The sequence below is a fragment of the Camelus ferus genome, chromosome 2, assembly GCF_009834535.1.
Source record: "Camelus ferus isolate YT-003-E chromosome 2, BCGSAC_Cfer_1.0, whole genome shotgun sequence".
NCBI classification, from domain to species: Eukaryota; Metazoa; Chordata; class Mammalia; order Artiodactyla; family Camelidae; genus Camelus; species Camelus ferus.
This window is the reverse complement of record NC_045697.1, coordinates 12042383-12054962: the sequence shown is the minus strand read 5'-3', so window position 1 is coordinate 12054962 and position 12580 is coordinate 12042383. Positions and strand designations below refer to the sequence as shown.

The window sequence follows — 12580 nt, the reverse complement described above, 5'->3', positions numbered from 1 at the left end:
TGTAATCTTCTTTCCAGTGATATGTAACATAATAACTTGAATGAAGTATGCAGCCACTAAAAATCAATTAAAACAGAAGACCAGTACTTTCAACTTAATCAGTTGGCATCTAAAATCATTAATAACACATTAATTTTCAATATGGTGAATGTCTGATCAGGTGATATTAAAGGGTTAAAAACCAGCTTACATTTAATTTGTGGGAGAGTATGCACTCAATTTATCTTCTTTGTATTAAAAACAAGACTAAGCTTAAGATGAGTTTCATTCTTTGAATTCTCCTTCTATCAGAAACATAGCAGGTAAACCAACAATTGAGGACTCAATGAGTCCTACATAACAGTTCATTATTCAGAATGATTAACAGCCAGTGGTAGGTGAGGAGCAGACAATAAGGATGATGAATTTTGGTAACTTCTTTTCAGCAGCAAAAATGTTAGCATTGATTACTTCTGTTTTTATATGACGATCTCCCCATTTCCCAAAAGATCTTTTTTAAGTATAGCTGACCAACAGTATTACATTAGTTTCAAATGTACAAGAGAGTGATTGAATATTTTTATAGATTATGCTCCATTTAAAGTTATTATAAAATATGGGCTGTATTCTCCTATGCTGTAGAATATATCCTCCTTGCTTATTTATTTTTTACATAGCAGTTTGTACCTCTTAACCCCCATCTCTATCTTGTCCCTCCCCTCTTCTGACTCCCCACCGGTAACCCCTAGTTTGTTCTCTGTATCTGTGTTTTTATTATATTCATTCATTTTACTTTTTAGAATCTACATATAAGTGATAAAGTATTTATCTTTCTCTGTCTGGCTTATTTCACAAAGCATAATACCCTCTAGGTCTACCCATGTAGCTGCAAAAGATCTGTGTTTCTTGTTTACTTTGTTATGTGCCACCATATAAACCAGAAACCTAAGATCAACATGTAGCTTCTCTCTGTTTCAAAGAATCTATGCGAGGGATTATTTTACCAAAACAACAGTAACCTGCATGCAGGGTACCATCCTTACCATCCATACACAGGCTAACACACTCACCCACCTGATAATCTTGGGAATCCTTGGCCTGAGGATTTAATCCACTTGGTCTTGTCAAATCTACAAGTAACTCAGCAACATTAGTGATATCTATTTCAGCTAAAGGAGAAGATGCCGGGGCATTAGCCAGTGTTTGTAGAGTTGGAAGAAAGGCTTCTTCAAAACATTCCTGATTAGTCCTATTGAAAAATAATTTGAAGTATGTTAGCAAGAAAAAGCATGATTCTTAAAAAAGCAAAACAAAATAAACAAAAAACCCCATTATATATCAAATTCACCCCATCAAGATGGAGTACATGTTTAGGAAAGAACAAAATAATTCAGGTAGGTAGAATCTAATAAGTTCTCATTTCCTTACTTACCACTGGAAGAAAAGAGTTAACAAACTAGATATGAGTCATGGGGAGCCTGAACTTAAGTCAGATTTTGATTTATCAGTATGACTATATACCTGCTTGCATAAGCAAACATGGGGAAGAACACGCCTAAGCAGTGTCGGAGTCGAACATCCTCCTCAGTCACAGGGTTATACCACAACAAGACAAGGCGAGAGAGAAGCCTGCTGCTGACCAGAAGCCCGGAGAACATCAGCTTGGCTAGTCCTTCTGCAGCTCCTGTCCTGAGTTCAGACACCTAATAAAAATGACTTTCGTTAAAAGAAATTTTTTATTTGTACTTCCTTTTTAATTAAGCTTTACACTGTAGCCTGTCCTATGGTATTTTTACATAAATTACCCAAAATCACTCATGATATTAGTAATTTTTTAAAGGCACATACAAAGATTTTGTTTCCCCCTATTAGGTTTAGGCTAACATGACAAATTACTAGTCTAGCTATGAAACTTCAATTCCCTTTAAATTCTTTAGAAGAACCAAAATATCTCATAATATTGTAAAACCAGAAATCAAAACAATATATATTAAACACTATCATGGTGCTAAGATATAGAAAGCCGTCAGCAATGGTCTCTGCTATCAGAGAAGGCCTAGAAATGAAAGCTCCAGAGGCGAGAGTGGCAATGTGTGTGAATGAGGGGTAAAATGTGAACAGAAGGTGAACAAGTGGGAAAAGGCATTCTGAGAAAGAGTAACCAAAACAAACCTAGAGAAGAAAATGGGAAAGAAGATGTAGTGGTATTCAAATGGAGGTACAGGTATAAATGAGTGGTAGTTAAAAATACTGGTTATTGACAGAGAATTAAATCCAAGCCTCTGCTTCCTAGTTGCGTGACCCAGTCCTATATATATATTACTTAATTTCTTTGTATTAGCCTCAGTTTTTTTCATATACAAAAAGGAGATATTAAAGGGGTATACTTTCAGTTATAAGATTCTAAGTTCTATTATATGTAAAGGAAGGGAGGGAGGGAGGAAGGAAAAATAAGTTCCTGAGACCTAATGTAAAACATGGTGATTATAGCTGATCACTATTATATCACTGAAATTTGCTGAGAGTAGAACTTAAATTTTCTCACTTAAAAAAAAAAGATAAATATATGAGGATGCATTAATCATCTAGTTGAGACCAGGAGCAGGGACAGAATCCTAGAAACAACAAAAAAAGAGTTAATATATGACCCAGAAATCTCATTTCTAGAAATACACCCCCAAAGAACTGAAAACAGCTACTCAGACAAACACATCTTATAGCATCACTAGTCACAATAGTCAAAGGGTGGAAACAGCCCAAATATCCTTCAAGGGATGAATGGCTATATACATAAAATGGAATACTGTTCAGCAGTAAAACGGAATGAAGTACTGACATAAGCCACAACATAAATGAGCCTTGAAAACAAGCTAAGTGAAAGAAAGCAGACACAGGGTCACACACTTTATGATTCCACTTATACGAAATATCCAGAAGAGATAGATCCATAGAGACAAAATGCACACTGGTGGTTGTCAGGGGCTAGAAAATCTACAGCAACTGCCTAATGGGTAGTTTCCTTTTGGTATGAGGAAAATGTCTTAAAAATTAGATAGAAGCAGTGGTTGAACTATCTTGTTCATGTACTGTCAATGAATTGCTCACTCTAAAATTGTTAGTTTATGCTATGTCAATTTCACCTGAATAAAAAAATTTAGAATTTAAATGTTTATATATGGTATAAAAATGTAGTTCATGACAACCTTAAGGAAAGAGATTAATCACACACTGTATTTTAGAACTTCCACTTACCTAATGTTAAAATTATTTTAGATTATTTAAGACTCCTGGGGAAAAAACTTTTAAGTCATAGATCACAAAGACAGAGAAAAAAAAGATGAAAAAGTAACAACACCCCAATAGTCATTTCATGCTTGTTTACATGTCAATTCTCTATACATGTAATCTGATAGTAAGAAATGAGGTATATCAGAAGGGAAAGTAGGATTTAATTATGATATTCAAAAGGCAAACTGTTTAAATGTTGGCCAACATGAATTTCAGCCTAAAAATATACACAGTATAAATATACACATGCTGAAAATGACATTTCATAATAATAGGGCTACGATTATTTCTTACCTCGCTATCTAAGAAATCAGAAAGTAGTCTCAAAACATTCTTGGCTGTAGCAGACTCTTCTTCAGATTCTTCTGACTCTTGCTCTTCATCAGTGTTTATTTCTGTCCCTTCATTTTGAAGGGCTTTGATTTTTTTAGTTTTGAATGGTTCAAATCCAAATGTCATCAGCTGGTCAAAGATTGCCTTTAAAGCACTTATTTTTATTGTCACATCATCAATTTGCAAAACCTAAATTGAAACATCCCCCACCAAAAGTAAATTAAGTATACTTTTATTCTGTTTACACCACATGAAATTAACAAATATCTTATTCTTAGTCTAATTTCAACAACAGTAGCAGGTTTACGTAATATTTCTCAAAACAATTAAAATCTTCATTTTAAAGTTGCAGTTTTTATTTATTTGTACCATAACATTTAGTTTTATTTCCTTCAGAAAAAGTTCATCTTCAGTCAAAAATATTCCTGAACTAGAGTCAAGCTGAATTATATTATTTGTCCCTTTCATATATTTAAAATGTACATGTTCAATTATGATTTTGTCATTTTTTAAGATCTAGAAAAACTGTTCAATATATTATAATTGTTAGGGGCCATCTATCAAGACAAAAACATTGCATTCTAACTGATGAAAAACATTCATCAGAACATCAGTATTCCTCTAGGTTATGAAGTTTCATTAAAGATAAATTTTTCTTATTAGCTCAATATATTCAGATTTCATTAACAGTGAATTCAGCTTTGAATGAACTGAACTCCTTTATAAAAGGAAGTGAACCATAAAACCTAGCAGTTTTTATGTGTCTATCCTGAGTTAAGAAAACTGAATTCCTACATATCAAATTTCAAAGCTATGGAAAAAAAGTTGAATATTTCTCTTACGAAGAGATGTATCATATTCTAACTTAAATTTTGGTAATTGACAAACTACTTGGCTATATAGCTTAGCCTTTAGAATAAATAAAAATCACCTTCAAGTTGGTCAAATTAAAGAATGAAGAAAAATGGCTCAAAATTACAAAACTTCGAAGGAAATTTCAAGACACATCTATTTCACATTTTCTTATAGCAAAACTTGCATATCCACCAAAGTCAAATGCTTATTTATGAGAAGGTACTGTCATGACTATTCTCTACAAATTCTAAACATGCTACTCTCTCAAGAGCATCTTGGTTTTTCACGCCCTGCCCAGTCCCTTACTGGATAGCATTAGTTCTCAATACTGGATATTTATTTTCTTATAGCAAAACTTGCATATCCACCAAAGTCAAATGCTTATTTATGAGAAGGTACTGTCATGACTATTCTCTACAAATTCTAAACATGCTACTCTCTCAAGAGCATCTTGGTTTTTCACGCCCTGCCCAGTCCCTTACTGGATAGCAATAGTTCTCAATACTGGATATTTATTTAAGAAAGATTTTAAAATGAAATAATTTCCCTCTCCTCCCTTTCCAACAAATATGTATATATTTCTTAAATCAATTTTTATTACTGAAACTGGATTAAAAAAAGAACTGATTTCTTACTCCTCCAAAATACAGCTCTTTTCCCTTCATCTAAAATCTTTCAATGATAGTCGTGAAAATATCTTTATAAAGATAATTCAATAACCATTCAGTGGTTAACTTCTGTTGATTGTGAAACCCTTTGAGGACCTGATAAAAGCTTAAAACTCTACTCAAGAATAACATACAAAACAGGCAAAATTCCACATAAAATTTATTTTACTGCATTTGTATATAGTATCTTTCACAAAAATTTTTAATTTACAAAATTATATCTATCTTTTTCAGACATTCTGAAAAAAAGTTCAGAGATAAAAGTTGCTTAAAGTTAAAAAAAAAAAGGAAAGGTAAACTTTAATTTTTAAAAATTTTAATTCCATGACAAAGCTGCTATTGACTGTTTTGATCTGAAAGAAGGTACAATTATGGTTTGGTCTTGAACATTCATTTATCTTTCACATGAACTTGATTTTGACAATTCCTTTTCATTACAGAAAATTCTACAGGAGCAGAGAGTATCAAAGCTCCTACAGCTTTCTCTGTCAAGTGGGGGATGAGTTAGTACTAAATCACTTCCCAGTGCTCTAGGACACTCTCAAGCACTAAATTCTTATTACATTTCTTCTGTCTGAAATGACCAAAATACTTATTACTGACGTTATGTCAACAAAAATTAAAAATATCAAAATCCACATTTCGTCTTTAAAGGTCACGTGAACTTACATATTTTTGGAAAGAGTTCTACAGTATTTCTTTTGCTGTAGAACTAGAAATTCTGCACAGTTGTCTACCTCCAATCTCCTCCGTCAAGACTTCTAACTTGATTACAACAACTTACAATTTTTCAGAAGCATTCATAATGGTATATAGGGCTTCGTAAGGAATGTTTCACCCCGTTTTTAGAGCCCAAAACACTTCTACACTTAGTAAACTAGAAATAAATGAACTCTTCACTATCAAATGTTCTAGTAAGATTTTTCTTTCATTTAAAAAAAAAGTAATGACCAAGGGTCAGCCTAGCAGTTCACAATCCATCCTCTAGAAAACCAGGAAACTGAAATAGAGAACCCACTGTTTTAATTTCTTAGCAAAAAAAAAAAAAAAAGAAGACTCTCTGAAAATGTAGGATTTTATTTCCTAGGCATCTATAAAGCCAATAAATTTCACAATAGTAAACGACTCCTTTTCGAATTAGTAGCAGAATCACTGATGCTAATACTTGGCTGATATAAGAAGAAATAACTCTGTATAACATAGGAAGATTCATTCTACATCTTGATGAATGAAGCAAAACCAGATGTATGGTGAAGCACTCTGAATGATTCACCTGAATTAAGTACCAAGATTTTTCTTCAGTTTGAAAAGAACACGTACACCATCTTAAAGATAATAGTTTACATTCCAAGTTTCCAAAAAGATCTCAAAATAACAGAAAATGTTCTTTGATAACAAGCATGGGATGATAAATACAAAAAAAAACAGCATTAGGAATTTAATCCTTGCACATTAAATGAATTGATTAGATGCCAAGGAAATTAAAACCCTGAAATTCCTAAAGATTGTCTTTTGACAAAAGTATGGTTTTAATTTTCTTCCTTTGACACAAGCCACAAGCAGTTTGACCATTTCCAAAACACATGACTACCAAGTTCTCTCTAATTGTGTATTCTCTTTTTCTTGGCAATGTCATAAGCAACACTAAAGGATGCTTCATTAATGTTGGGAGAAAAATCAGCTATTGGTTGACTTCAGTCTTTTAAAATAATCTTCATGAAAATGATAATCCATGTCACATGTTATTTTCAAGGCGAACACACAAAGCACTCCCATCTGCCTGTTGGTAGTTCACACTACAACTCCTTGCAGGTTTTTTATCCTATCACATTTGGCAACACCAAGATGCTACACAAATCACATTGTCTTTTTACATGGGGAAGTGAGGGGAGGTTTATTTTCCAATTAAAGCTAGGCCCAAATGTTAAAAACAGACAGCCAAAGAAGTTAAAAGGTCAAATGCATCCCCCGGGGCACCAGATTTAACCCCCCTTGTCTACCAGTAGCACTCTAGCAGCTCTTCTCTCTTCCCTATATTGTCAGTTTTTTCCTTTCAAATGGGTCATTCTCCTTAGGATACAAACATGCTATAATTTTCTCCATCTTAAGAAACATTCAAACAAAACCAAAAGACTTTTCTTTTTACCCCATATTTCTCTTGCTACCACTCCAATTCTCTGTTACTCCTAACAAAATAAAATCGTGAAAGAGCAGTCTACACTGGCTGTCTCCAATTCCTCTCCCTTAATTCTCACTTCAGCTCACTCCACGAGGCTTTGCCCTCCACATAAACTATTAGCATGAAAGTCACCAAACACTTCCTTACTTGCCTAAAATGGTCCACTGTGAATCCTTATCAACTTGTCACCAGCATTAGACAGTTGGGTCATCCTAGTTTCTTGAAAAATCATCTTCATTTGCCTTCTAGGACATCATACTCTCTCCTTACTGTCAACTTCACCTTAGTCTTTACTGCTTCTTCTTCAACCCCCTTACTTTTAATGTTGCCTGAGCCCCAGGGAACTACAAAGTTGAGATCTCTTCTCAATCTATAATCATTTGTCAGGTAACATCCAGTCTCTAGGCACTGGATACTATTATAGAATAAACTTCTAGATTCATCTCCCCAGCCTGGGCTTCTCTCCTATCTCCAAACTCAGATACAAATGCCTATTCAATATATCCACTTGAACCTCAAACTTCAAACTTACCATGCCCCAAACTGGACTCCTATTTCACCCACCTGCCATAAAACCTATCCCTCTGTTTCCCCCTCACAGGAAAGAGCAGTTCCATCTTTTCTGTTATTCTGGACAAAATCCTCAGTTTTATTCCACTTCCTTCTCTCACATGCCACATCAGACTCCTCAGCAAATTCTACAGACATCATCTCCAAATTTATATTACCACTTCTCATGACTCCCATAAGCACAACACTGGTCCAAGTCACCATGATCTCTTTCCTGGATTATTGTAGTATCTTCCTTATGTAGGACCTTCTCTGCTTTCGAATGTGTATCCCTATAGTTAATATTAGGGATCTGCAAACTATGACTCATTGGCCAAATCCTGTCTGCTGCCTGTTTTATACTGCCTCCAAGGGAAGAACAGTTGTACATTTTTAAATGGTTAAAAAATAACATCTCATCATATGCTAAAATTATATGAAATTCAAATTTCAGGGTCCATAAATAAAGCTTTATTGAACTACAATCATTCTTATTCGTTTATGTATCATCTATGGATGTTTTCACACTATCACAGCAGAGATGTAGTTCAGACAGACCATATGGTCTAAAGTCCGTATTTTACTCTCTAGCCCTTTATAGAAAAGGTTTCCCAACCCTTGGTCTACACCAACATTTCATCCAGTCAGATTATAAAAATCCTCTACTCAAAATTTTCCCATTCCTTCCCATCTCATTCGCTGTGAAAGCTACATCTTTACAGACTGTAAGTCTCTAGAAGACATGGTTGTTCTGCTGTCTGCAAACCCATTCTCCTACTAGTCTCCCTTTGCCCAGTCTGACCTAGCCATATGAGCTCCTGCTCCTTGAACACAAGAAGCAGAGGCCTACTGCAGGGCCCCATCCCCGCTCTTCCCTCTCTTTGGAAACGTCTTACCAAGATATCTACATGGCTCGTTCTCATTTCCCTCTGGTAATGGCTCAAATTTTGACTTATTAGTAAGGTCTTTCTCAAACTGCTCCCTCTCCCTATTCCCAGTCCTCATTCCCCTTCTCTGCTTTATCTTTTTTCTGTCTGACATACTATATATTGTTCATTTTTCATCATATGTTTCTTCTTCTAAAATGTAAGCTCTCTTAGGACAGCAACTTTTGGTTTTTTCATTACCTATCTTATTTTTTTTTCTAAGTCTAGAATAATGCTGGGCATTTAATATGCATTCAATAAATATCTGCTACATAATTAATCTTAAAAATACCTTAAATAACTGACATTTCATCTTTTGTCTACAAAGAAGTTTTAATAAAAAAATCAAAAGATAAAAATCAAGTCCCTAAAAGTCATCCATAATTATCATCATTGTCAGTAAGCCCTGGAATAGATTAAATTTATAATACTGGCATTATCACCATAGATTTATTTAAGGCAGTAGAATCAAGATTTTATCAAAAGATAAATCCTACCTGCAATAGTAATACAAAATGTTTACTTGCAAAATCCTGATTCTGTAGTCCACAGCATCCCAAGCACAAAACAGCCAGATTTCTTACTATAGGATGAACACTTATTATTCCAGGAAGAATCTAAAATGAATTAGAAATTAAAATAATTTTGATCAGGACAAGATATTTATAATAGTATATTAAAAAGTTGGTTAAAATGATAATTTCCATATATTTCACAGATCTACTTCATTTCTACATTGTTTATTAACTCAAAGAAGTTAATTTCTGGTTTAAAAAAAGGTAATATTAAATTACTAAAACAGAAGAACAGAGCAAAATACACTCTGATCATGAGATACCTTCCCTCCATCCGCCAAAACTGACTCAATGGTTTCCCAATGCCCTCAGAAAAGATGAAAATCCTTAACATGACATATCATATACCCCATTGTGCAGTCCTTCCCAGTATTATCTTATACCATGCTATCCCTTGCTCTTTGCTTATTCAGTTGATCTGATTTCAATGCCTCTTATTCAATGCTGTCCACAAGAAGTATAATGCAAGTAACATGTCATTTTAAATATTCTAGTAGCCACATTATAAAGTAAAAAGAAACAGGTGAAACTAATTTTAATATATTTTATTTTACTCAGTATAAATAAAACATCAATGCAACATGTAGTCAATATTTAAAAGCTGAGATAATTTACATTCTGTTGTTTGTACTAAGTCTTTGAATCCAACATATTTTTACATTTCTAGGACATCTTAGTTTGGACCAGTTTTTAATAGCCACAGGTTTGTAATATCCACATGTGGCTGATGGCTACCATATTGGAGAGAGTGGGTCTAGATCATTCGTCCCTCTAAATATCTACTCAAATATCAGCTCAAGGACACCTTCCATGAACAAATGAAATCCCACTATCATAAGTTCACATATGACCATACAGCTCTTCTTCATAGCAATCATCAATGACTTAAGCTTTCCTTTTTTGATTGATATCCCTCCTCACCTGACCAGAGGATCCACAAGGGCAGTCTACATGTATTTTGTATACCATGTATAGTCTATCCCCAACATTGAGAATACAGTAGATATTCAATAAATATTTGTTCACTTAAAATTTATGATTTGTATTTAAAGTACAGTAATTTCATTAAAATATTATAACTCCTCTATCTAAATATCTTACTCATTTACATCCCTCTAAAATCATTATGACTATTCAATTTTGTATTCTTTCTTCCCTGGGTACTGCATGTTTTCCCACATATATTTAAGTCTTCATATGTATTACAATTGTGTAATTATTAATTATCATAATTTATCATTCTCTTGCAATAGGACCAGACATAAAGCACAAAAGCAGAACTTTAAAAGCATCACTTTTCACTACAGACATCTGCTTCATTAAAAATAAAACTGAATTCTAATAGTTTAATAGATCCAGCTTTAAATAGCTCTAGACTGTTGTGAACAGTAATTAGTCCTCTTTACTACATTTAGAAACTCATGACAACCCAAGGAACTAGATTTTAGATCATAGTCTTTGGCTGTTTTCCACTAATCCCAAGTAAAAACAATTTGGAGAGAATCCAGGAAGAGTTTAGATACATTCAGTATTTGCTAAGTTGCACTATTAAAAAAAATATTCTAAAGCTGCATGTCTAATACTGTAGCCACTGACCACAAGTGGCTACTGAACACTGGAAATGTGACTAGTCCAGACTGAGATGTGCTTTAAGACTTAGTATGAAGAACAGAATGTAAAATATCTCAGTAGTTTTAAAACTGAGTAAAAGATGAAATCATAATATTGGGGGTATATGAGTTAAATATATTAAAATAAATTTCATGTGTTCCTTTTTAATTTTTTAAACGTGGCAACTAGAAAATTTAAAGTTACATGTGGTTTGCATTGTATTTCTACCAGACAATGTTGTTCTAGAGGCTTTCAGTATTTATGCCCCTCTGGTCAGTTAAATGGAGATTATCTATGAAGGGTTACTTTAGTAAAAACTCTTTTAAATATATAGTAACAAACAAATTCCTTTCACAGGGCTTAAAATGTAATCTTATAGTCCTTCTATGTTAGGAAGATTCTGGTACATAAGTATTCTTGATGTGTCTACTTCCTCTTACCATTCAAAAAATGAAGATATCCTGCATCTCTTTCCAGCATAAAATAATTTTTTCAAAGTTTCTTAAGGAATAATTATAACTTATATACCAGCTCCTTTACATGCATTATCTTAATTTAATCCTCACAATATGAAGCAGCCACTATATATATATGTATGTGTATATACTATATATATATATATTTTTTTTTTTTACCATTTATATTTATCAGATGTTAAAAATGGTCTTTTCATTCTTATGAACTCCAAAGAATATTATTACTTATAAAAAGAGGAAGGACTGGGCTAAAATAAAGCCTCAAAGGGCACCAAACATACCAAGGATTCAATGATGCCATTCATGGTTGCACCTATACCTGCTGAAGTAGACATCTGCTTCAACAGTTCATGGCACAAAATAAGACACTTTTGTAGCGTTTCAGCATCATTCTAAAATGGAACACAAAATATTCAGCATTAGTAAGAATATCTTCCATCTGTCCCTTGAATGTTTGCTTTTCAGGGCTTTTTGTCTAAGCCATGGTGTCTCTATATACATTCCCTGCACAACCTTATCCAGCCATACAACTCCATTTACTATTTATGAGCTAGTCCAACTATTTTCTAAGTTTCAGATTCATATATACAACTGCCATAACTGACATTTCCCTCTTGTATGTTCCACAGGCTTCTTAATGTCTAGAAGTCTATCAAATACAACTGTTAAAAAAGACAGCTGAAAGCTTTAAACGTTGCTAGGTATATAACTTTAGTATTTCATTTCAATAAGAAAATTTCTAAAAACAAAAGAGTAATTAAACTTTAAAAAATATGTGTATGATGGTATTGTTACCATAGAAATTATTTTCCCAACATCAGAAAGGTCATGAGTCTTCCATACACAAGGGAAAGATGCATTTTCCTTTTCTAAACCATTCAAGACAAAAACAAACAGAAGGAAACCACTGGAAGGCAAGTTTCCCTGGCAAGGAAGAAAGACTTTAGATTCCAGAGATTTGCATGACAAGGGAGCAAATCAACTAAAGTCCTAGCTACAATAATTAAAGTTCAATGAAGTCTTTCACAGTCCAAAATAAAAAGGAACAGGCAGAAAAATATTATTTTCATATTAATTCATGGTACTGTTAAAAATCTCTCCGAAGTGAATATATTCTGGTAGCTAAGTTAAGAAAACAAGG

General features: G+C 33.5%; 1 protein-coding gene across 2 annotated transcripts in view; it reads right to left on the bottom strand.

The window, feature by feature from the left end:
* The window catches only part of NCAPG (non-SMC condensin I complex subunit G), a 36877-nt gene that overhangs the window by 5013 nt on the left and 19284 nt on the right, over positions 1–12580 (bottom strand). For both annotated transcript variants that reach the window (XM_014566119.2, XM_014566120.2), the window contains 5 exons: positions 11721–11831; positions 9275–9394; positions 3562–3789; positions 1501–1682; positions 1054–1228 (listed from right to left, as the gene is read on the bottom strand). In XM_014566119.2, the coding sequence (XP_014421605.1) occupies positions 1054–1228; positions 1501–1682; positions 3562–3789; positions 9275–9394; positions 11721–11831 (816 nt within the window). The remainder of the gene's footprint in view (positions 1–1053; positions 1229–1500; positions 1683–3561; positions 3790–9274; positions 9395–11720; positions 11832–12580) is intronic.